The sequence below is a fragment of the Salvelinus alpinus genome, chromosome 21 (genome assembly GCF_045679555.1).
Source record: "Salvelinus alpinus chromosome 21, SLU_Salpinus.1, whole genome shotgun sequence".
NCBI lineage: Eukaryota > Metazoa > Chordata > Actinopteri > Salmoniformes > Salmonidae > Salvelinus > Salvelinus alpinus.
Window position 1 is genome coordinate 4,592,489 of NC_092106.1, and position 25,874 is coordinate 4,618,362.

At 41.8% G+C, this 25,874-nt stretch overlaps 1 protein-coding gene across 1 annotated transcript; it reads left to right on the top strand.

Moving 5' to 3' along the window:
- Positions 1–304: 304 nt before the first annotated feature.
- On the top strand, positions 305–25,810 carry oafa (OAF homolog a (Drosophila)). The gene is made up of 4 exons (XM_071356573.1): positions 305–1,079; positions 17,141–17,275; positions 17,941–18,121; positions 23,008–25,810. The coding sequence occupies exons 1-4, from the start codon at positions 849–851 to the stop codon at positions 23,283–23,285; spliced, it is 825 nt and encodes a 274-aa protein (XP_071212674.1). The 5' UTR covers positions 305–848; the 3' UTR covers positions 23,286–25,810.
- Positions 25,811–25,874: the final 64 nt, after the last annotated feature.

Genomic DNA, 25,874 nt, shown 5'->3' on the forward strand with positions numbered 1-25,874 from the left:
AAATCCATAATCATATTTACACAATCATTTTCACAGAAACTGTTATAACAACTGCAGTAGGTTTATCTTCTTGTGCAGTAGTGGCAACAATGCTTCATAATAACAAAAACGGTATTATAAATATTCAGTTGACCTTCTCTTGTGGCCTATACCATACCATATGCTATAATTATTGTGCAAGCTTGGATTTTCTTGTTGGATCACAACCAAATCATCACATGCCCTTGTGCTACATTTCGAGGGTGCTGTGCCTTTAAGAGTCGGCAACGCTCGTTGAATTCACAGCGCCGTCCGTGAAAGTTTTGAGGCCAAGCAAGTAGGATACTCTGCTGTAGTTTGGATACTGAAGGAAGTGACGGGACTGAATGAGAAAAAAAAGAAAATATATGAGGATAAAAACAGAAAGCCGATTACGAAGCAACGTGCTGTGTTACGATCGAGAGAGAGAGGGATACTACTTCGCGCATGATTCTGATATGCATTGAAGTCGTGCGGGTCAAAGTTTTTTTTAGTTGGTACAAAGTAGCTGTGAAATGAAAAGCAGAGATTGAATTCTTGATCGAGGTGGGTTTACCTACTGTATGCGTTTGACAATTTACACGAGTCGCGTTAATGTTTATAAAATCAAATCAATCACGGCATGAATTATAGCGTAAAGCATGGAAGACGAACAACTGGTTGGATTTCATATATATCTTTTTTTTTACAAGGAATAGATCGCAAAGGGGCTACCTGTTGAAACTGAAATGCTACTAAATAATTATATGTTAATATTGAATAGAGACGGTTGGATTTCTCCTGGACTTTAGTATTTTTCCTCTGTCAAGTTCAGTTCTGCGTCTTCTGGAATGTTTGGGAGTTGTGTTCCACCGGTTTCAGCTCGAATAAATGCATTTCTCTGGGCACTAATATTTTTAACAACGTTCGGACTTTGTTCAGAGCTGAAAGTTCGTGTTCGTTTAGCTGATGGACAAATCACAGAGGAAGTTCTAGAAGCAGACAGTGAAAAAGACTCCATCACACTTGAGTTCAAACAGGAAGATGGAACTCTCATAACATTTGTCGCTGACTTCAAACAGGTGAGCGGCTCCAAATGTGGTTTGCCCCACACCTTCATTGTTTTGTGTTGGGTTATTGCCCAATGACCACCTATGTTGCCAGCCTGATCAGCGGTAATGCAGATGTTGAATGAAGACTTATACCACCATGTAACTAATTTAGAAAACAGTACACCATAGCCTAATCGTGTTAGTCTAGCCTGTGCCATTTCAGTGCTGATGAGTTGACTCCCTGGCCATGGGCCCTCCTCTCCTCATGCTGGTAAATTCCTCAGCATGCATGAGTGGATAATGTGAGGTGGCACAACAAACTGAATATTGAATTAGGCTCTCACTTGTAAGGATCGGTTTAGGAATGCTATTCGTACTCTTTTGCAATACAACTCATGTCTTTTACTCTGAGCCTGCTCAGTCCTATCAACACGAAGGGCCTAGTCGGAGAGCAAGGGCATCCATCTACTCCAGTGGTTCACAAACTTTGTTGTGCCAGGGACCGGAAAGCTATGGTCCTTCTTTCGTGCAGGACCAGTTCCATTAAACAAATGGCTACATTAAAACTAGCACAAAATAACCGACTAAACCAGTGTCCACTAACCATAAGGGACCCGTCAGCAATATCTCCAGGACCGGTGCTGGTCCATGGGCCAGAGGTTGAGAAACACTCACTGCTTCAGTGTGACATGTGAACCAGCACACATGCAGCCTGTTCCCCGGGTGCCTCTGGTCACTGTGCACTACACTCCGACACAGACCAAAGGCATGCGTCTGTGATTGTTGCAATCCCACAGAAACGAACAGCCTTCGCAAGAAGTGAAAGGGGGGAGATTTTCTAGGATTAAGTGGGCATGTCTGACCTTTTTGATCTGTGGTATGGTTCACAAATCAAATGGGGAAATGTTGTGATTAAAAGAGGCCGGCGCGTTGCCAAATCGGCGATGACACATCTGAGCACATCACACCATGGTGGTGAAGCCTGTTTAGCCAAATTAGCTACAGGCCTCTTTCCTCTTGGTTTCCTCTCTGTTTGATCAGTTCCACTTGGAGGCCTGCCTCTCCATTCCGTTTACATGTGCTTCTCATTTAACTCTCTATCTCAAGTATTTATGGGAAGTTGGATCAACTTTGACTTCAAGCGGCCATGCAGAATTTACTGCTCAGATCCGCATCTGGAAAGGAAAGCTCTTAAACGGGATATTAAACAATGGGTAGCAGTAAATGGACAGAGTAGATATATATGAATGGATTTGTTGCTGTCATGATTTTGTTCACGCGACCAGCCAGCTAGGTGTGTAGATGCTGTTATTATCAGTCATAGCCTCATGCCAAAATCCCCATGAGTTGGCATGGGTTGTGAGAACAGAAGTACTGTAATCTATGGGATCAGTACAACTATGAGAATCGGAATGAGTCATTCCGTGATAAGAAGAGGGGGGATGAGCTGAAAATTTTACATGGACGTGTGGCGAAATGATATGGCTACCTAACAAACCACACCTCAATCTGTAGGAATGGATAATTCTTATTCCCCATTTGCATGAAAACAGCTGGAATGTGTATTTTCATTTACAATGTTCAAGCAAGCACTTGACTCCAAAATGTATCCCCTGATTCCCAAAAATACATTTTTACTAAAAAAGGGTGATGCAATTGCCAAAGTCTCTATACTAAAATCAAAAGACCACTGCTTTACATTGAACTCCAATGTTGTGGCACATTCAGAATTACCCAGGCGTAGCAGTTACGATAACAGAACTAGAGCATCAGAACAGTGCTTTTGCCAACCTGATAAGGTACTGATTACTTTAAAACAAGTAGGGCAGGGTACCCCAACCGAATTTGGCCCGCGGGTGTGTTATTTTTATATATAATGATTACGTGTGTGTTGGACTGTTAAAAACACCAGCAAATCAGCACTAAGTTATTTTAATTTTGGAAATCTGTTCCAAAGTATTCCCCATGCATAATATAGAGAGAAACAGTATGTAATCGTGTACAAATGTGAGCAAGGTTTGAAATATTGATTTAGTTAAATATTATATAAGTTTGGGCTTCTTGCGGTCAAATTTGCATTTGACAAATTATTTGTAATTATGTTCCGGCCCCCTGACCATCCTCTCAAAAAAAAGATTGGCCCGTGGCTGAATCTAGTTGATGATCCCTGAAGTAGGGCATCATATTCTAATTCTTGTATTTTTAAGTCTCTAGTCTAAGACGACCTAATGTGAAAACTAGAGGTCGACCGATTATGATTTTTCAACGCCGATACTGATTATTGGAGGACCAAAAAAAGCTGATACAGATTAATCAGCCGATTTTTATTTAATTGATTTATTTGTATTTATTTATTTGTAATAATGACAATTCCAATTACTGAATGAATGAACACGTATTTTAACTTAATATAATACATAAATAAACTCAATTTAGCCTCAAATAAATAATGAAACATGTTCAATTTGGTTTTTAAATAATGCAAAAACAAAGTGTTGGAGAAGAAAGTAAAAGTGCAATATGTGCCATGTAAGAAAGCTAATGTTTAAGTTCCTTGCTCAGAACATGAGAACATATGAAAGCTGGTGGTTCCTTTTAACATGAGTCTTCAATATTCCCAGGTAAGAAGTTTTAGGTTGTAGGAATTATAGGACTATTTCTCTCTCTACGATTTGTATTTCATATACCTTTGACTATTGGATGTTCTTATAGGCACTTTAGTATTGCCAGTGTAACAGTATAGCCTCCATCCCTCTCCTCGCCGCTACCTGGGCTCGAACCAGGAACACATCGACAACAGCCACCCTCGAAGCAGCGTTACCCATGCAGATCAAGGGGAACAACTACTCCAAGTCTCAGAGCGAGTGACGTTTGAAACGCTATTAGCGCGCACCTGCTAACTAGCTAGCCATTTAACATCGGTTACACCAGCCTAAGCTCGGGAGTTGATAGGCTTGAAGTCATAAACAGCTCAATGCTTGAAGCATTGCGAAGAGCTGCTGGCAAAACGCACAAGTGCTGTTTGAATGAATGCCTACCATCGCTCAGTCAGACTGCTCTATCAATTCATAGACTTAATTATAACATAATAACACACAAATACGAGCCTTAGTTTCCGGATTCGACCATATTAATGACCTATCATCTCAAACAAAACGTGTATTCTTTCAGTGAAATACGGAACCGTTCCGTATTTTATCTAACGGGTGGCATCCATAAGTCTAAATATTCTTGTTACATTGCACAACCTTCAATGTTATGTCATAATTACGTAAAATTCTGGCAAATTAGTTCGCAATGAGCCAGGCGGCACAAACTGTTGCATATACTCTGACTGCGTGCAATGAACATAAGAGAAGTGACACAATTTCACCTGGTTAATATTGCCTGCTAACCTGGATTTCTTTTAGCTAAATATGCAGGTTTAAAAATATATACTTCTGTGTATTGATTTTAAGAAAGGCATTGATGTTTATGGTTAGGTACACGTTGGAGCAACGACACTCCTTTTTTGCGAATGCGCACTGCGTCGATTATATGCAACGCAGGACACGCTAGATACACTAGTAATATCATCAACCATGTGTAGTTATAACTAGTGATTATGATTGATTGATTGTTTTTTATAAGATAAGTTTAATGCCAGCTAGCAACTTACCTTGGCTTCTTACTGCATTTGCGTAACAGGCGGGCTCCTCGTGAGGCAGGTGGTTAGAGCGTTGGACTAGGTAACCGTAAGGTTGCAAGATTGAATCCCTGAGCTGACAAGGTAAACATCTGTCGTTCTGCCCCTGAACAAGGCAGTTAACCCACCGTTCCTAGGCCGTCATTGAAAATAAGAATGTGTTCTTAACTGACTTGCCTAGTTAAATAAAGGTGTAAAAAAACGGCGTCCAAATTTACCGATTTCCGATTGTTATGACAACTTGAAATCGGCCCTAATTAATCGGCCATTCCGATTTAATCGGTCGACCTCTCGTGAAAACAAGTGTAATGTTACCTTGAATGAAAAGCGAAACCTCCCCAGAGTTTCACTTCAGGGCACAACCTCCAGCCCACGACACTGGTGGAATAAAATCGTTTCGGTCCTTTTTTGAAGACAATCAACTGGGAATGTCTAACATTTGAGGGGAAGAAATATCTGGGAATGATCACGATGATGCAGGCCAGGCCCGCACACACTCATCAGTGAGAGAATGTTTGTGGTCTTTCCCAACAGTTTGAATGTGAACCACAAAACTAGCTTGGCTGTGTCCCAAATGGCACTGTATAGCCTTTCCCCCCCAAACAGCTTTAATTTGTCAGGGCATGGACTCTATAAGGTGTTGAAAACGTTCCACAGGCATGCTGGCCCATGTTGACTCCAATGCTTCCCACAGTTGTGTCAAGTTGGCTGAATGGCCTTTGGGTGGTGGACCACTCTCGACATGGGGAAACTGAGTGTGGAAATACCCAGCAGGGTTGCAGTTCTTGACACAAACCGGTGCACCTGGCACCTACTATCATACCCCATTGAAAGGCACTTAAATAGCTTGCCCATTCGCCCTCTGAATGGCACACATACGCAATCCATGTCTCAAGACTTAAAAATCCTTATTTTACCTGTCTCCTCCCCTTCACCTACACTGATTTGAAGTGGATGTAACGGTGACATCTATAAGGGATCATATCTTTCACCTGGATTCACCTGGTCAGTCTATCATGGAAAGAGCAGGTATTCTTAATTTTTTTTGTATCCTCAGTGTATATAGGGAAAACACCAGGAGACAACAAACATGCTATTTACACAAGGGAACATAACATTATTTACAGTACAGTTAAATTAGATCTTTAGAAAGAGGATACGATATGTTTTTTTTAAGCTAAACTTTGCTTTTTGCCTGAGTAACCTCAGTAACCATTCCATGATGACATGGCTCTATACATAACTGAGCAATGCATTAAATCTCTATTTTTGGTTTGGGTACCGTAACGAAACCATAGTGGCTTGTCTGGTGGGGTATGTACTCATAAATATATATATATATATATATATATATATACACTGCTCAAAAAAATAAAGGGAACACTTAAACAACACAATGTAACTCCAAGTCAATCACACTTCTGTGAAATCAAACTGTCCACTCAGGAATCAACACTGATTGACAATAAATTTCACATGCTGTTGTGCAAATGGAATAGACAAAAGGTGGAAATTATAGGCAATTAGCAAGACACCCCCAAAAAAGGAGTGATTCTGCAGGTGGTGACCACAGACAACTTCTCAGACCACTTCCTATGCTTCCTGGCTGATGTTTTGGTCTACAACCCACACAAGTGGCTCAGGTAGTGCAGTTCATCCAGGATGGCACATCAATGCGAGCTGTGGCAAAAAGGTTTGCTGTGTCTGTCAGCGTAGTGTCCAGAGCATGGAGGCGCTACCAGGAGACAGGCCAGTACATCAGGAGACGTGGAGGAGGCCGTAGGAGGGCAACAACCCAGAAGCAGGACCGCTACCTCCGCCTTTGTGCAAGGAGGTGCACTGCCAGAGCCCTGCAAAATGACCCCCAGCAGGCCACAAATGTGCATATGTCAGCATATGGTCTCACAAGGGGTCTGAGGATCTCATCTCGGTACCTAATGGCAGTCAGGCTACCTCTGGCGAGCACATGGAGGGCTGTGCGGCCCCACAAAGAAATGCCACCCCACACCATGACTGACCCACCGCAAAACCGGTCATGCTGGAGGATGTTGCAGGCAGCAGAACATTCTCCACGGCGTCTCCAGACTCTGTCACGTCTGTCACATGTGCTCATGTGCTCAGTGTGAACCTGCTTTCATCTGTGAAGAGCACAGGGCGCCAGTGGCGAATTTGCCAATCTTGGTGTTCTCTGGCAAATGCCAAACGTCCTGCACGGTGCTGGGCTGTAAGCACAACCCCCACCTGTGGACGTCGGGCCCTCATACCACCCTCATGGAGTCTGTTTCTGACCGTTTGAGCAGACACATGCACATTTGTGGCCTGCTGGAGGTCATTTTGCAGGGCTCTGGCAGTGCACCTCCTTGCACAAAGGCGGAGGTAGCGGTCTCCTCCACGTCTCCTGATGTACTGGCCTGTCTCCTGGTAGCGCCTCCATGCTCTGGACACTACGCAGACAGACACAGCAAACCTTTTTGCCACAGCTCGCATTGATGTGCCATCCTGGATGAACTGCACTACCTGAGCCACTTGTGTGGGTTGTAGACTCCGTCTCATGCTACCACTAGAGTGAGAGCACCGCCAGCATTCAAAAGTGACCAAAACATCAGCCAGGAAGCATAGGAACTGAGAAGTTGTCTGTGGTCACCACCTGCAGAATCACTCCTTTTTTGGGGGTGTCTTGCTAATTGCCTATAATTTCCACCTTTTGTCTATTCCATTTGCACAACAGCATGTGAAATTTATTGTCAATCAGTGTTGCTTCCTAAGTGGACAGTTTGATTTCATAGAAGTGTGATTGACTTGGAGTTACATTGTGTTGTTTAAGCGTTCCCTTTATTTTTTTGAGCAGTGTATATATATATATATATATATATATATATATACACTAAAGTATACCCTGGTTCGAATCCAGGCTGTATCACATCCAGACGTGATTGGGAGACCCATAGGGCGGCGCACAATTGTCCGGGTTTGGCCGGGGTAGGCCGTCATTGTAAATAAGAATTTGTTCTTAACGGACTTGTCTAGTTAAATAAAGGTTACACACACTGACCAAAAAGTTATTTTGTTGGAGTTATGTATGTCCCCATTACCAGTAAAACATAACCAAAACCTATTTATTTCACTTACTTCCTGTGCTGTTTCGCTGTTCAGTCGTTTCATTCTCATCCAGGATTTCATCATGCATGTCAAGCATTGAAGTTTCAGCTCTCTGTCCGTGGCCTTTCTTCCTCGGTGCACATGTTTCCATATTGTTCAGCTGTGTATGTAACATTTCACGTAAAACCTGTTTCTTGTCTGCATCGAAGTAGCGGCCCTTGTACATAGCATCGAGCATGGTGGCGACACAGTAAAGAGAGAATGCCACCGACTCGATTGTTCACAGCCTGTGTTGGCAGTTTTGTTGAGCAGGCGTTTCAATGCCATGACCGAGGGTATCACGTCTGTTGCAGGCGCAGTTGATGAGCTTATTTCTCGAGTCAGTTGTTCGACTGGAGCTAGCTAGTATGTTCATGTTTCAAACATGTTCTCAAGTGCCATTGAAATGGCAGCAGCGGTATGATAACCAGCATGAGCATGCAATACGACTTTCCTCCGTACGAAATCCTTGACGACCCACTGTGCTATCAGTCTTGGCATGCTCATGGGGCTGATTTCGTTGGTCCAAATGTCAGTCGTGACGCTAATAGCAGTGACGCTATTACTGTGTAACTCCGGTAGGGCAACATCTGAAAAATAGCACACTTTGTAGTGTGTACCAGTGCTCGATCAGTCGGCGAAAGCCAACATCACCCACAACAGAGAACGGTTGATTGTCAAGGGCAACGAATTCCATTATCTTGGCGTTAATGGATTTTGCCTTTTGAGTTCTTGCTGAAATGTTCTTACTCTTTCGAATGACTGCTCGACTTGTTGACTGCTCGATCCACACAGCAGACATTGTGGGCTAGGTTAGGAATGCTGTGTTGCATGTGTAGCGCAAAATTTTACGTGGAGTCATTACGTCATGTACCTACACTACCATTCAAAAGTATGGGGTCACTTAAAAATGTCCTTGTTTTTGAAAGAAAAGCACTTTTGTCCATTTTTAAATAACATCAAATTGATCAGAAATACAGTGTAGACATTGTTAATGTTGTAAAATATTATTGCAGCTGGAAACGGCTGATTTAATGGAATATCTACATAGGCGTGCAGCGGCCCATTATCAGCAATCATCTGTCGTGTCTATGGCATCATTAAATTTGAATACTTATTTTATCAAATCAATTCTCTGTAATTATTATTATATGATTAAACTAATCATGTAAATGTAATTAACTAGGGAGTCGGGGCACCAAGGAAAATCTTCAGATTATAAAGTTATGATTTTCCTAATTTAACTCTTCAGATATTTTAATATCTGATCAATTTGTCTTTTAATTAATTATTCTTTACCTCACATTAGTCTCTGTAACGGTGGTCCTCCTCCTCTTCAACCGAAAAGGAGGAGTATTGAGGGAACCAAGGCGCAGCGTAGTGAAATGACATAATGCTTTATTAAATAAACAAAAGAGACAAAGACGAAAACGAACTATACTTGATTAAACTAACAAAACAAAATAAACGATGTAGACAGACCTGAACGACGAACTTACATATAACGTGAAGAACGCAAATAACAGGAACTGACTACATGAAACGAACAAACCGCAAACAGTCCCGTATGGTGCAAACATATACACAGACACAGGAGACAACCACCCACAAACAAACATTGTGAACAGCCTACCTTAATATGACTCTCAATCAGAGGAAACGTCAAACACCTGCCTCTAATTGAGAGCCATACCAGGCAACCCAAAACCAACATAGAAACAGAAAACATAGAAATGCCCACCCAAACTCACGTCCTGACCAACTAACACAGAAAACTAACAGAAAACAGGTCAGGAACGTGACAGTCTCATTCCAAACGTCGTAAATTGTTGGTTATCTGCACGAGCCCAGGCCTTACTATGAATTATCCATACATCAATTGTCTTAATAATTTATTTACTAACTAAATAATCACATAAATGCATAAACAAACAGCAGCTATGGTTAGAAGGAAACGATAGGGGAGGTTCCCTAGTGGACTAAGCCGATATGACGGCTTGGCGGACAAAGGAAAGTGGGTGTGGACTGAGAAGGGCGGGAAAGACACTGACTACACAGTTGATAATTATATCAATTGAAATGCTAATCCTTTGCACTTGAACGCTCACTCATTCGGGAATAATTGCAATCAATATATATATTTACGCCCAGTGTGTCAACGTGGTCTTTGTTGGAATCGTCAGTCCCTTCTGTTGGAAAGTTCATCCGAGCGTCTCTCTCTCTCTGCTTCCCTGAAGTCTTTTGTGGTTAGAATGGATACTTCAGAATACCATTCAGGAATGCTCTTATAGAATAGATGTTTCGGCGGTTGTCGGTCTTCGCATCCCATGTTGATATAATTTCTAGCTGCAGACTAGTAATTAGTATCTAAGATTTGCTCTTATTCTGTCGGGATCGATAGTCTCAGAGTTTAACCATGTCCAGCCGTGTAGCCAATGCTCCATGTGGTATGGTTAGGAATTCAACAACCATTACAACCTTAGCTTAAACTGAGGTTTTTGTGGTCTAAACTCAACCTGTGCCCCCTCGGTCGGTGTCCATCGAGGTATGCGTGGTCTGAAGAGGATTTCTTCAGGAGGGGTTTTTATTCGTAACAGTAGAAAAGGGCTGTTCCATGACGCTAGATCATGTCTGTGCTCACGGGGGCGGGCCAATGACTTAACTTTAAAGGGAAACAATTCTTTCATATTAAAGGTTTCACATCATATTACATCATTTCACAAATAGTTTCGTTTTTACTCATTCATTTTATACAAGAATTAGATGCAAACACCATATTTGAGAAATGTACATATTCAGAGATAGTCATGTGTTTCCTGTCCTCTCTGAGGTCACTAAATGAAACACACTTGTCATACCCGTCCCTTTAGGAGTTCACCATGTGAAATCGTTTGTTCTCTCAGTCTCTTTCTGCAAGGCCCACGGAGAGGGTCTCCAGGAATTTACGACCTGAGATAACAGTGTGTATGTGAGAGAATACCCAAAAAGGGCCACGTCATAACACATCACTCCTGTGTTCCAATGGCACGTTGTTAGCTATTCCAAGTTAATAATTTTAAAAGGCTAATTGTTCATTAGAAAACCCTTTTGCAATTGTTAGCACAGCTGAAAACGGTTGTGCTGATTTTAAAGAAGCAATAAAACTGTCCTTTAGACTAATTGAGTATCTGGAGCATCAGCATTTGTGGGTTCGATTACAGGCTCAAAATGGCCAGAAACAAATACCTTCTGAAACTCATCGGTCTATTCTTGTTCTGAGAAATGAAGGTTATTCCATGCGAGAAATTGCCAAGAAACTGAAGATCTCATACAACGCTGTGTACTACTCCCTTCACAGAACAGCGCAAACTGGCTCTAACCAGAATAAAAAGAGGAGTGGGAGGCCCCGGTGCACAACTGAGCAAGAGGACAAGTACATTAGAGTGTCTAGTTTGAGAAACAGACGCCTCACAAGTCCTCAACTGGCAGCTTCATTAAATAGTACCTGCAAAACACCAGTCTCAACGTGAAGAGGCGACTCCGGGATGCTGGCCTTCTAGGCAGAGTTCCTCTGTGCAGTGTCTGTGTTCTTTTGCCCATCTTAATCTTTTCTTTTTATTGGCCAGTTTGAGATATGGCTTTTTCTTTGCAACTATTTAATACATTTTAGAATAAGGCTGTAACGTAATAAAATGTGGATAAAGACGAGGGTCTGAATGCATTGTATGTGTGACCGATACTATAATTGCAGCTCATTTGTCTCACACATACACACTCTGGTTGAGATGAGCAACAGATGTTGGGAATATACCTGACACACTATCACTTTAAATTGACTATGCCTCTGTACCAACAATGCCACGGTCGTGTGAACGAGAACATTAGCTCTCTCTTAAGTCTTTTATCTGTGTTCATAAATGTATTGTGTTTCACAACTCCCTTAGCCCTCAGGCTGTTTTGTGTCTAGATATTCTCTCTTCAAAGAAAATGTATTTATGAATACGCCCAAACAGTAAGCAACTCTCGGGATGAATTGATTTATTTCTATCACACACCCACTTGTTTGTAAAGAGCAGCGAGCACAGCGGTTAGCCTTTATGAGCAGACTCCCATTGCGATATATCTCTGACCCGTTTGGCGGCTACCCATCCCTTTTTATATCCTTTCATAGCCATCGCATATCTCCCAGTAACCTTGGACAAGTAGTTGGAAACTTGAACAATAACTTGGTCCCACGTTGCAGCACAATTACCATCGCACCTTTTTTTGTTTCCAACTTTTCATTATTATCTGGGTGGCTAACACGTTATTCGGTTGCTCGTGTGGGAATTCTGTGAAATTTCTCTCAGCATTTCCTCGTGAACGTGAAGCGGGGTCCGGTGTGCAATGCGTCTGAAGTCGACTCATTTACCAGGTCGTATGCTTGACTGAGGCCATCCCACTTTGTCACTTGCACAAACTTGTCAGCCTTTTTTTCAACGGGCAAGCAGTGTCACCTTTTCCAGGAAATGTTGTGGTTTTAGGAATGGATGCCATACAGGTTAGAACTCTTGGACCACAGGGGCCATCCAGTGAATCCATCCAGTGCAGTTGTGTAAGGTCCTGAGTCATATGGGAAGGATATGGACTCCAACTCCCACCATGTATTGATCCCTGTGTGGAAGATCTGCTCCACAGATAACAAATGGGTCAATACACAGGACCTGCAGGGCATTTCCTCAGAATATCTTTTACGTTTAGCAGGCAGTCAGCATGCACACTAAAGAGGGAGGTGTGGAGGAAGAAGTGTGTCTAGTTTCTTTCTCTTAAGACGAGCTGCTTTCTGCTGGTAGCCTTGTTTTTGTGTGGCAAAATAATTAGGGCTACATTGTTATTTAGTGGTTCACTCTAGGCCAAGTTTGCTGTTTTGGCGATTTTTAGCCTGCTGTTTTCAGAGCCTGTTCCCATATATTTTTTTTGTTTGTTGCTGTAGCCAACTCACTGCTGTGGTTGTTGGCTACACAGCACGAACAGAGCCTTTCTCCCATACTCATTGTCTTCTACTCTGGGCTGCTCTCCCTGAGGACTGCCTCCTGGCCTCGTCCACTAGCGGATGTCTTTATTCTGCTCTGGGTCGCCAGGCAGATGTTGGGCTTTGAACACTGCTAATAATAAAAAGGTCTTGTGTCGTTCCCACAGTCGGAGACAGGCAAGAGGGGAAAGGGCAGGCACAGTAACGCCAAATACCTTTTTGAACTTTTCGCAATCAAATGCTCCACAACACTAGACCTTTTTAATGTAATTTTTATGACAATGGATATGGTTTTTGCTTGGTTTAGCCCATCTATATTCCCTTTTTGGACTGTAGCTCAACAAGGAAAGCAAGCCACCTTGTAAAATCAACACTAAGAGATACGTTCTATCAGAAATGGCTAATTTTCGATATGTCAACGGGGCCTGAACTCCAGTGTGTTTTTAAACCTATCAAGCAACAGATGATGGGAAAATGGCCATTCCTACACATTGTAGATGACCTCATCGATAAGACCTGTTTTGATGGTGTTATTTTTTTACTTTAATGTGTCTTTTCTCTTCAAGGGATAACCAACTCGATCTCAAATTTAAGTTCGCTATGTTTATATTCAGGATCTTCCTGCCTGTCCTGTGAGGTTATTTTGGGTTGTCACTGTTGTTGTCTCCCAAACGATATTGAGCTACGAAAATTATGATGGTCCATAACTACATATTAATGTTACCATTTCTTTGGGTCATAAAAATATACAGCTTGTCTTATCTGCGTCGCACCATTTACAGTGCTAAAGTTTGGCATAAGGGGAAGGAAAACGTAGGTGGGCAGAAAAATTACACCATGGAAATGATGAGTAAGTATTTGCTCAATGCCTGAGCTATTTGGATTCTGAAGAGGTTGCGCTGGATCTTGATGTCCGCTGCCTATTGCAGGATATGAACTCTGGGACAAAGGTGGGGGCTGGAGCTGTATGGGACTGAAGCTGTAGCTGTAAGCAGGGGCGTTGCCAGCATCGAGTCTTCTCGTGAGCAAACTCATTTATAATGACTAATTTTCTAGCTAACTGGTTTTCAATTGAAAGGATGGCAAGGCTGTTCAACCTGTCTTGGCACATTTGTAGATCTTAGTTATTTTTGTATACGTTTCAGCTTACTGAAGGCCCGTTCGCCTCCAGCAACTGTTACAGGCATTGTACAGAAGAGTCGCAGTGCAATGGACACCTCTCCAAAAAATGCTCCGCAGCTGCATCTTGTGGATGGCATTCAGGAGCTCTACAGGAGGAAGACCATCTGAAAAAGTGGCACCGTATCGTCTTTAATGTCGCACTTCATTTTCAAATCCATATGTGAGATCTTTGGTGTACTTGTTTCTCAATTTGTGGCAAGGTTTGTGTTTCAGTCATTTTCCTAAATGTAAGTATTGGTGAAAACTCCTCGCATATAGCTTCAATCGTGTGGAACCGCATGTCCAACTGACTGATTGAACTATCCAGAGCCACATAAAACACTGTTGTGAAATCCAGCGTCTGACTTCTGTTCATTTGCTATGTCAATCTCCAGTCTCATCAGGGAAACTCCTCTGCTCCTCTACACCAACTAAGTGCCAATCAGTGCACTGACATTTTAAAACATTAGATAACAAATGGGCTTGGACTCCTAGGAAATTAAAGGCCAATTTTCTGAATGTCAAACGAGAAGACATGTCTGTTCATTTTGGATATCAATGCAACACACTCATTTTGTCAGGTTGCTGAATGTTGGGTAAAACGCATAATTCTATATAATTTGTGGTCATATTTCCGCTTATAGCAGATGGGCTTATTTTATCATGTTTTCTCATGGCACTTGGCACATTTTTAATTTAAAGCACAAATATGTAGTTCAAATATTAAAAGTGGTCACTGTTTTGGTAAAAAGCTGAAGGATGTAAATGTAACCACTCAAATTCATAAACGGACCATACATGATATATCATTTTATCATTTTTTTTTTTTTTTTTTTTTTTCCAAATATTGGAGTTAATCTTATATTTTGGGCTCTGATGGGGTTCCATGAGGCATAAGTAATATTGCAATAATCAATGGCTATAAATCATTAATTTAAAAAATTGGTACATCAATCAGATTGCCCTTTTTAAATGTGTTCACAGAAACCCATTTACTGGTTCTGATAGAACAAAGCCCCTGATTTTTAATGTATTTATTTTTTATTACAGATTCTCCTGACTAGTGTACAATACACACTTCAGTTTAGGGACATATTTAAACATGAAAATGCTTGAATAAAAATGACAAGCTGTACAGTTGTTACAATCCTATCACACAAATGTGTCAACGAGTTGAGTTCTCTTTGTCATTTTAATTGTCAATCTTTTAGGTTTGGGCAGCTGTGGATACAACCAGTGCCAGTCTCTGAAGTGCAAGGGAAGTAGAGTGGGCCAACAGGAAGGGTTACACACACACTCCCAATTAGCATTCCTGTGTGCGTCCCAAATGGCACCCTATTCCCTACATAGTGCCCTGTGGGCCCTGGTCGGGATACCATTTAGGACACAGCTCCTATCTATCGATTAGCTCTTTGGCCCTAGCACCTTAGCTGTTTGTGAATCTGGATAACTAAATCAGACTAGGGGTGAAGCTTCCATCATATTGTTTCCACCTTACAGATGTACTAATGTCAAAGGGTTAGGGCCAGAGGTAAATGGTAGGGAGTGAATTGGAGCCGACTATCTATGCAAATTGATTTGAGGTGGCCAGTAGCTTGTGCTCAGTCACCATCTGCTGCTAAAGACATTTGCCTTTGCTGACAAGGCATTTGCATAATGCACTGATAAAAAAAATAAAAAAAACATTACCAACCCACTTGCCAGATTTTTTAAAGTAGGATCTATCTTTTGATCGCTTAGGCTTTAATACTGTCTCGCATGGTGCCTTGCTCTTGACATGGCCTATTTGCGTTCTGTCATCATATGAGCAGGTATACTGCTTTTTAGCCACTTTCTGACACCGCCCATCATTGGTTGCACGATTTTCTCACTTATCCTGTAACCTATTGTCTGTCTTTTCTCAAGCGCACGGTGTGGCTGTGGTAGTTAGGCCTGGGACTGGGAGGGTGCCAACCTAGTGTGACTTGACACAGAGCTTCTGTTGCAGCCCAAAGTTAGGACTATTTCATGATCCTACTGGTGCTGTTGTATTTATAGAACAGAGGGTGTCATCTTATTTGTTTAAAAAAAAAAATTATAGCCATTTTACCGGGTTAGTGAAACCACCCCAAAAATGCCATAAATGGTTTTAAAATAAAGTGCCAAAAAACATTTTTCTTGTACAAAAAAACCCACTTCCGTTTTCACCTTTTTTAAAATTCACACACAGTAGGTCTCCAACATACTGTAGAGCAGGATGTTAAATGTAACATATAGATGTCACCCAGTCTTAACACCTGCCATAAAACAATGCTGGGGTTGGAGAAGCCTTGGCTGCATTACCATGTCCTCCACATGTACTACCCCCCCTCTGCTGCTCTCTGCCTCGGTTTCTCCCCTATGATGTTGGTTTCAGAGGATAGGAGCAGTGCTGCTTCCCTGTAATTACCCTGAGTGTGCCTGGAGAAGTCCCTCCGCGGGCTGTCTGGTTCTCCGCAGACTGTCTGTGTGTGAGAGACGTCAGGGAAGGGAGAGCTGATGAATGGGGGAGACAGGTCTGTGGCTTTGCTGTCCTCGGCTGGAACTTCTCTTTATGGCCTTGGGGCCACAGCCAGATCTCTCGTTCGGTTGCCAACAGCAACAAAGTCGTGGTAAAACCTTCCTTCCAACATCTTCATTTTTTTTTAAACGTTGTTCACATGAAGAGTGTAACGAGATGATTCACCTGTTGAAGTTATGGGTGTTGTAGTTTAAGAAGAACTCTTTGGGCACTGATTTGACTGTGTAAATAAGCAGTGCTAGTGAAAGGAGACTGAATGTGAATTTATTTCCAAATCTCTCATTCTGTGGTTTAGTGTGTAACAGTGCAGATTCAGGGTTCAGTTGCTTAACTTGCATTCCAACCTTGTTTCAAGCCAACTATACTGGTCCAAAACAGTATGGCGCACACCCTAGCAAAACGTTTTTTTTTTTTTTAAATGGTGAATTAAAATCTTTCTTTCTTATTGGACAAGTCCAGGAAGTCCCTTGCTGTTTCAATTTTTTCTTCCATATGGTGCATAATGAACACGACCCAGATCCTATGCAGTTGCAGTTACCCTGCCTCACAATCGGTCTCCCTCCTTCCCTCCCCTTCAGCATGTGAAGATCTTCCGGGCGCTCATCCTTGGGGAGCTGGAGAGGGGCCAGAGCCAGTACCAGGCCCTGTGCTTCATCTCGCGCCTCAACCACAACGAGTTCATCCCCAGCGAGTCCATGGCCCGACTCAGACAGGTATGTGTCGCCCACCGGGGTTCTAACCCGGGCCTCGGGTGCCTCAAGACGGTTAGTTGCCGAGGTTAAAGGCATTAGCTCAGGGAGCTAACAGAAGTATTCAGGTCTCAGGCAAGTTTAGTCATCGCATGAGAGTGGATCCAAACCTCCTCTGCTACATATGCACTAGTAGTACAGAGAAATGTAACATTCTGAGTTGCCCTGTTTTGAATGTTTTATTTTTTTTTATTTTTTTATTTTACCGTTATTTTACCAGGTAAGTTGACTGAGAACACGTTCTCATTTGCAGCAACGACCTGGGGAATAGTTACAGGGGAGAGGAGAGGGATGAATGAGCCAATTATAAACTGGGGATTATTAGGTGACCATGATGGTTTGAGGGCCAGATTGGGGATTTAGCCATGTGTTGAAAGTGTATCCTTCCTCTCCTTCAGGTAATCACTGATCTAACAACATGATACTTGCTAGCAAGAGGTTCCCATGTAGCTTCCACCTATTCCTGCTATGTCAGATCAGTGATAACACCAAAGGAAGGGTACAGGGAATAACAAATAATAAGGCCAGTGGGTATCTATGCTGAGAGTGTGGGGGAAGTGAATGAGCATTATCCCATTTTGATAAAGTGACCTTGGCGACATGACTGACTTTGTCCTGCGGTCCGCCAGAAAAACCCTCGATCCATTCGCACGGCGGAGGAGAGGCGGGGCCTGGACCAGCTGACCATGAACGTGGCGGTGAACCTGAGCCAGGCGTGGCAGCTCAGCAGCCACATCCACAACATGTGCAGCGAGGCCCGGGAGGCCATCTACACCCGGGAGAGGGACGTCAAACATTGGCTGGAGAGAGGTCAATATTATGAATATGTGGGCACATCGTCACAGATTTGAATTGATTTTGGGCAACCGACATGTACAACAAAATGCACAATGTGGACCCAGAGGATATCGCTTGAAAGTATGAATTAAAACGCTTATTTCCAAAGTGGTCCTCAATGGTAAAAACATTAACACATAATGATTTAAAAGACAAGAAAAAATTACAAACAACCATAAATGCATTCATTTATATTGACATCCTAAAAAATTGCACTATTCACTGCACTTCTCCCTAACCTTAATCAACCACATTTAAAACAATCTATTAATAGCACATCATACCGATCCTTCAAATAAATACACCTGACCAGCAGTAGGGGGCACAAGGGTCAGTGGAGTGGTTTCCCTTACTATTACGACCTTGTCCAAATTAAACTTTGCCTGCTATTTTAACTTTTTCTTTGCTTGATCTCTAAGGGAAGGCTATTCCATAGACAAATTCCTATATGGAAAAACGTGCTCCTCGCAGTACTGTTTACTCTTGGGATTTTACAAGACATAACACTGGCTCTGGTATTGTGACTGTGTTGGTTATAGACCATATCAATGTGGGTTTTCATGTAGCCTGGGGCACGATCATTTAAGATGTCAAGCATATGATTTAAGTTGGTCCACTCTGGACTCAAGGCATCAAGCCCACCTCCCGGAACTCCTGTAACCCTATGTGGGGAGACATTCAGCATATACCTGATAACCTTATTTTGCATGACCTGCATTCTCTTTTTCAGCTTTTTTGATAGCAAACTATACCAATCAGAGCAGGCATAATAAAAATGACAGATTCAAGGTTGAGACAAGCAGTTTAACTTTAATGTTAAGATATCTAGTAATGATATAAATGGAATTTGTTTGCCATTTTTTAAATATTTTTTTAATGTTTTTTTTTTAGCAGCAATCAGGTCTCCAGAAAGGGATTCATCTAGGGACACAAAGATAAGATACTTGTTTTAGATTCGCTCTCCTTGCCTGCACAGTTTACCGTTATCTTGTCAGCCCTAAGCAATCTCCGTTTTGTTCCAAACAAAATCGATTCAGTTTTTACCAAATATAGTGACAATTTGTTGTCAAGCAACCAATCTCTAACAAAATGCAGTTCCTTAAAACTCAGGGTCTCCTCTATGTAAACTGTATCCTTCCCTGATACCAGTATGGCGGAATCATCAGCATTTAAGAGTTTGCACTTTACTGTATCTGGCATATCATCAACGTGTATATAAGAGGCCCTAAAATTGATCCCTGTGGCCTGACAGAATATCAACATTACATTACAATTCACTGCTACATAATTTAGACCCATGCATTTCAGTTTCATCAGGAGAATATTATGGTCCACAGTGCCAAAAGCTTTCTGCAAGTCTAACATGACCCTACCTGTATAGTTCCCCCTTCTCACTTTCCTGCTTAATGTGGATATGGCAAGTATCAGTGGAATGAGCTGTTTTTGAGCCAATGTTCTTTAAAATGTTCCACAGTTTACGATGCTGATGTAAGGTGTCATTAACGGAATCTATATAGTGTTGGGATTTGGTCTTATCCATTTTGTATCTTGCCTGGTTTCTACAGTTAATATAACCATCATCTTGTTGTAGATTTGTCCTTCTGAATCTGGCCAGGTAGCGATCTCTTCCTTATGAGGTCTAAGATCTCGGAAGTGATCCATTTCCCTGACCGCTGTTTTGATTCGAATGTGTTTCATCGGAGCCAAACAGATCATTTAAAAAGATACCAAGCTTGATCAACATCACAATTTAGTACATGAGACCAATCCAAAATTCCAAGGACCTCTACATAATGTTTTTTTGAGTATTGTTTCATAGACCGTACCTTCATGTATTTATTACCTGGCTCTAGTAGCATTTTGGATGTCTTACGTGTACAGTAGGTTACCATATGATCACTAAAACCATCTAAGACTCCTGACTGACAGACGTTCTCTTGATCTGATACAATAATCACATCCAAAGTTGATTTACTGTCAATACACACCCGGGGTTGGCTCACCAATCAGTTCTAGTCCAAATAACTGATTTTAAAGTTATACAGGGCATTTACTAGTGTACTTAGGTGATAACTGCACATTTGTATTAAAATCGCCAAGCAGAATACATTCTCTATCAGCAAATACATTGATCACAGCAATTCGATTCAAGTAAATCATAGAAATGATTCTGCTTAGGAGGCCGATAGCAGACACCAACAAGTACAGGACGACGTTTAGGAAGAAGTATATCTTCCCATGCAAACTCAAGACAATCCGTTTTCAGATCTGAACGAGGGTTAAAATGCACATCATTCCTAGTAAAAACACACACGCTGCCACCATTTCGGTTTTGGGTCAATTCTATGAACGCTATAACACGGTAGTTCAACCTCATGGTTGGATGGGTCAATTGAGGACGATGTCACAGTAACTGCTGCAGCCTGTGTGTCAGAAGCAAGGAATTTTAGTTCCTCTAATTTCGGCGGCAGGCTCTGTGCGTTCACATGGATAAAATTAAGTCCTCTCCGGTTGAAAGAGTCAAACATGTAATTTTCTGTGCCCACTGCTGGTACATCGACCATCTCATTTAGATTACACTCATCATCCCTGCTTGTGTCCAGCATCCCAATGTTTGGCACCGCATTTAAACAGCATACATTGCAAACAAGCCAAATGTTACTTTGAGACTTTACAGCTTCATCATATGACAAGGGGTTGATGGCTCCACACTTTGTGAACAAACAAATGTCACAAGCCACCGCTTTTGAATTCTTCCTTACTGTCTTACCACAGTTTGGGCATAGTTGTTTAGCTTGCTTTGTGGTGTTTGGGCCATGACGGGTGTACAGCGTAGCAGGCTTATTGTAACACGCAGCTTGTTAGAGTTAACAGTGGCGTTTACTGTGTACCTTCCCTGAGCGGCACGGCTGTACCCGTAGGAAAGGTGATATCAGGTGCCGCTGTTGTGCCGAAAAATTTCCCCCTGCCATAACCCCCCCTTCGCGTTCTTCATTGCTGCGACTTGCCTGCTAGTTGAGACTTCTGCTCCTCACTCCGTTGTCAGTTTAGCCTACATTTCACTGATCTTAGTAGCAGAAAGCATTTTTGTCTGCAGTTTTCGGTTTGGCTATTTGTTTCAAGTGTATGTGGCGGTTCTAGCTTGTATGGCAACCCCCCCCCCCCCCCCCCTTCAGCACCTGGGGGCGCCCCCTGCAAGATGGCGGCTGCCCATGTCGCCCATACCTAAATCCGCTACTGATTTTATATTAGTCTACAAATCAATCTCTTTGCCAAAATTCGTCATCTCTCCCATGTCTTATTCAACTAGTATTTTTTATTTCAGTCGTAGTTGTTCTGAAATGTTTATTGTTTGCCAACATTTTACTCCCTCTGTTTAATATAACACACATATATTAATTCGGTTGCCTATCCTGATGTGAAGTTTTAAAAAATTAATTAGGAGTCTTGTTAGGCGAAAATAATAAAGTTATCTGCAGTGGTGTAAAAATATTTTAAAGTACTACTTAAGTAGTTTTTTGGGGTATGTATTTGACTTTATATTTTGGACTACTTTTACTTCACTACATTCCTGAAGAAAATAATGTACTTTCTCCCTAGACCCAAAAGTACTCATTACATTTTGAATGCTTAGCAGGTCAGAAAGTGTCCAATTCAACACTTATCAAGAGAACACCCCTGGTCATCTCTACTGCCTCTGATCAGGTGGACTCACTAAACACAAATGCTTTGTTTGTAAATTATGTCTGAGTGTTGGAGTGGCTATCCGTAAATAAATAAAAACTAAAAATGGTGCTGTCTGGTTTGCTTAATATAAGGAATTTGAAATTATTTATACTTCTACTTTTGATACTTTTAAGTATATTTTAGCAATTACATTGACATTTGATACTTAACTATATTTAAAACCAGACACTTTTTAGACTTTTACTCAAGTAGTATTTAACGGGTGACTTGAGTCATTTTCTATTAAGGTATCTTTAGTTTTATTCAAGTATGACAATTGTGTACTTTTTTCCACCACTGGGGATCTGTATCTTTTCACAGTCAATGTTTTGGCCTAGTGGCCTTTCTCAAGACAAGGTACACATTAGTCCACCTTTGTGTGGACGTGGAATAAAAGATGCAGATGACCTTTTCATTTTTGTCCTCCCAGCTTCTCTTTTTCATTTGGAGAGGTCGGCCCCTCCCTCGGTGAAGTATGATTTGACTGGAGTGCTGAGCTGGAATAAAAGCCTGCACACACTATGGAATTCAGTGCCCATCCTTGGTCTAGACCTTAATCACACACTCGCTCCAACTTAAATTCATCCAATACATTTTAGCTCTATATGTACACTACCAAACTAGCCCAGTTCTACTTCAACAACACTATTAGTATTTGACCATGTAAAAAAAGATTACGCAATAGACTGTAAAGTCAAACTCTCTCCCTCTCCCTCTCTCCCAGTCTGTTTTGCCCCTATTGCTCTCTTGCTCTATATCAGTGTATACATGGCTCAACATTAGGCAATTACTTTTTGTGATAGTTTTTTTTTAACGAGAGCTGACTGAAGAGCCCTGTCTTTTAGTTTATATGAAGTCAACCGTGTCTAGTCGTAGATAATGTACTACTGTACTGTAAAAAATGTAGCCTAATGGTCAGTGCAGTGCACGGTGAACCATCTGTGATTGAATAGAGATAGCAGCACTCTTTTGCATGAAAAAGCTCCTTTATTACTAGCCTAGTCCCAGATCTGTTTGTGCCGTCTTGCCAATTCCTATTGTCACAGTGGGTGTTGGCAAGACCGCACAAACAAATCTGGGACCAGGCTACCTTAATTAGTGCATTGACTAATTGTTGCTTGCTGCACCTGTAGGAGTGGAGGGCTCCATGTTTGAGATCCTGCCCCAGTCGGTGGACGTGGTCCCGGTCCTGCTGTCGTGCCGCTCTACGAGAGACCTGTGGCAGCCCTGCTCCTGCAGCTTCAGCCTGCGTCTGGAGTGGTACCCCTGCCTGCTCAAGTACTGCCGCAACCGCGACACCACAGGCAAAGGCAGCCCCTACAAGTGCGGCATCAAGAGCTGCAGCAAAGGCTACCAATTCACCTACTATGTCCCCCACAAACAGCTCTGTCTCTGGGATGAGGAGACTTAGCAGCACACGGGCCGTGCAGTCAGACCCCCCCACCCCCAAACAAGCCAATGCTTTTCTTTTCATCCCTTATTTAACTTGGATATCATGTTGGAGTTCAGTTCCTCCTGTCGTGAGATGATAGTAGTTTGACGCCTTAAATGGGACAGTTTAGGTTGAAATTGAGACCAAAGCTCTACCCTCTCAATGACTCCTTTTGACATTTCCTATAGTTTGGATGCGAGGCTGCCGCAGTGTCCAGGTGCCTACTGTGTAACCTAAAGTTCCTCTCACACGTTTGTTACTCACACGTTTGTGCCCCAGCTAATAAAAAATGACTACAAGAACCTCCTCTCATGAGGACACGTTTATGCATACGGCTGGACAGTGCAGCTATTCTACATTGCTTGCCCAGTGGGATGACTGGTGAAGGAACAACGTTTCCATTATGTTGTCACAGGAGACCGTGGGACGGGATCGTAACGGTCAGTTGGACAGTAACTTATGACGTCAATAACACAGCTTTAGCCAGCTCTCTTCCTGGTCGATGGCAACTCGGGTTGCAATCAACACTGTTTCTCTGATGCTGGGATTATTTATTTGGTTGCAAAGTGAAATTATTGAAGATTCTTATGTATAAAGTGACTAATCTTAAAAGTTTTCTTTATATAAACTTTATCCCATTTTGTCTTTTTGATTTGTGTCAATTACAAGCTTAATTTCCCAAAATTCTGCATCTGTTAGCATTTAGACAGTAGAATTGTAGCAAAACAGACAGATTATATACACAGTGTAAAAAAAACATTAGCAACACCTTCTTAATATTGAGTTGCACCCTCTTTTGCCCTCAGAACAGCCTCAATTTGTCAGGGCATGGACTCTACATGGTGTCGAAAGCATTCCACTGGGATGCTGGCCCATGTTGACCCCAATGCTTCCCACAGTTGTCAAGTTAGCTGGATGTCCTTTGGGTGGTGGACCATTCTTGATACACACGGGAAACTGTTGAGCGTGAAAAACCCAGCAGCGTTGCAGTTCTTGACACGCTCAAACCAGTGTGCCTGACACCTACTACAATACCCTGTTTTTCAAGGCATTTAAATATTTGGTGTTGCACATTCACCCTCTGAATGGCAAACATACACTATCCATGTCTCAATTGTCTCTAGGCTTAAAACGCCTTTGTTAACCTGTCTTCCCTGCATCTACACTGATTTGAAGTGCAATTAACAGGTGACAATAAGGGATAATGTCTTTCAACTGGTCAGTCTGTCATGGAAAGAGCAGGTGTTCCTAATGTTTTGTACCCTCGGAGTATATAGTGAAAATGTCTGGGCGTTGTATTTAGTAAACAGTATAGATGTTGATGCTAATTTAAAGTACATTGTCGAAGAGCAAGTTAGTTCCATCTATTCTATTACAGTAGCCTCGATGTTGTTTTTCTTCTGTCAATGTGATCTTGTCTTGGGACCAAATTTCATGATTCCCAATTCACAATGGAAGATCACCGCTGTCACCTGAGTATTTGTAAACCGTCTGGGTTTGAGAGAGAATGCCACTAACTTGAACGTCATTCACAGCTCAATCACTGATGGCCATGATTTTTCTTTTACATATATAAAATGTCATTTTGACAAAGGTCTCCAAGTTGATTTGCTTATATTTCATTATTCTTTCAAGTTTGGCGGCAAACCACAGTAAAGATTCACAAAGGAAATGTTCTCCAAGGAAGGGCTGAAGTTGCAACTTATTTGATTTGTGTTCACTTTTTTTCACTTCTCATGGAATGGATCTGATAAACTTTCTAAGCAATACTTCCGCCTGCCGTTGATGCAATGTGTAGCTAATGCATTCCATTCAAACATCAACACATGGATTATTTGGGGGGGGGGGGGGGAACCATCTAACCATAGACAGTGAAACCCTTTTACCATTATTATATTTCTCATGTCGGTTCACTTCATTAACATCACAATTTGTTAGATGTACGTGTAGGCCTTCCTGATTATCACTTGGATATGTGATTCCATTCCACACAGAACACTTTGTTCAGGTAGGACTAAAATAATCAGCAATCTGTAGGGAAAAGTCCAATTTTATTCCACAATATGTTCACTTGTCCGCTATCCGATTTCATATACCTCATTACGTCATTTTACATCTTGAGTAGCTTAATGTGTTTAATCATATTCAGTAGTAACTGGTACCTAATTGTTTTGTTTAATTCTCCTGGTTTTATTATGTCACATTATGCTAATGCAATGTCTTTGTTCACTTTGTATGACCTCTTCCTAACTGACAAACCAAAATGTCCTTTTTTGTTGTTGTAAAAACCCTTCAAACTGTGGCCATTCTATGGTAACCTATGTGCCTTAACACTTCAACTGATATTTTTGCAACGTGAAACTAGAGTAAAGTCTCTCGTATTTTTCTATGTAAGAGTTGTGTATGTTTGCAAAGAGCAATACCACAGAAAATGAAGTAATTTACATTTCAAAAGTATATTTTGGCCTGTAAGGGTTCAATAAAGGCACCTCTTTTGCACTGCACTTTTGTGGGTGGTTTTATTCAGCTAAAATCTGAGCAGATTCTAAGACAACAAGATTCACTGAC

What these genes read in the sequence shown, in the direction of transcription:
- oafa (XM_071356573.1), top strand. Translation starts at nt 849, where the DNA reads ATGTTTGGGAGTTGTGTTCCACCGGTTTCAGCTCGAATAAATGCATTT. An exon ending in TTGTCGCTGACTTCAAACAG is followed by an intron (nt 1,080 to 17,140) that starts GTGAGCGGCTCC and finishes CCTCCCCTTCAG; the next exon opens with CATGTGAAGATCTTCCGGGC. An exon ending in CCATGGCCCGACTCAGACAG is followed by an intron (nt 17,276 to 17,940) that starts GTATGTGTCGCC and finishes GCGGTCCGCCAG; the next exon opens with AAAAACCCTCGATCCATTCG.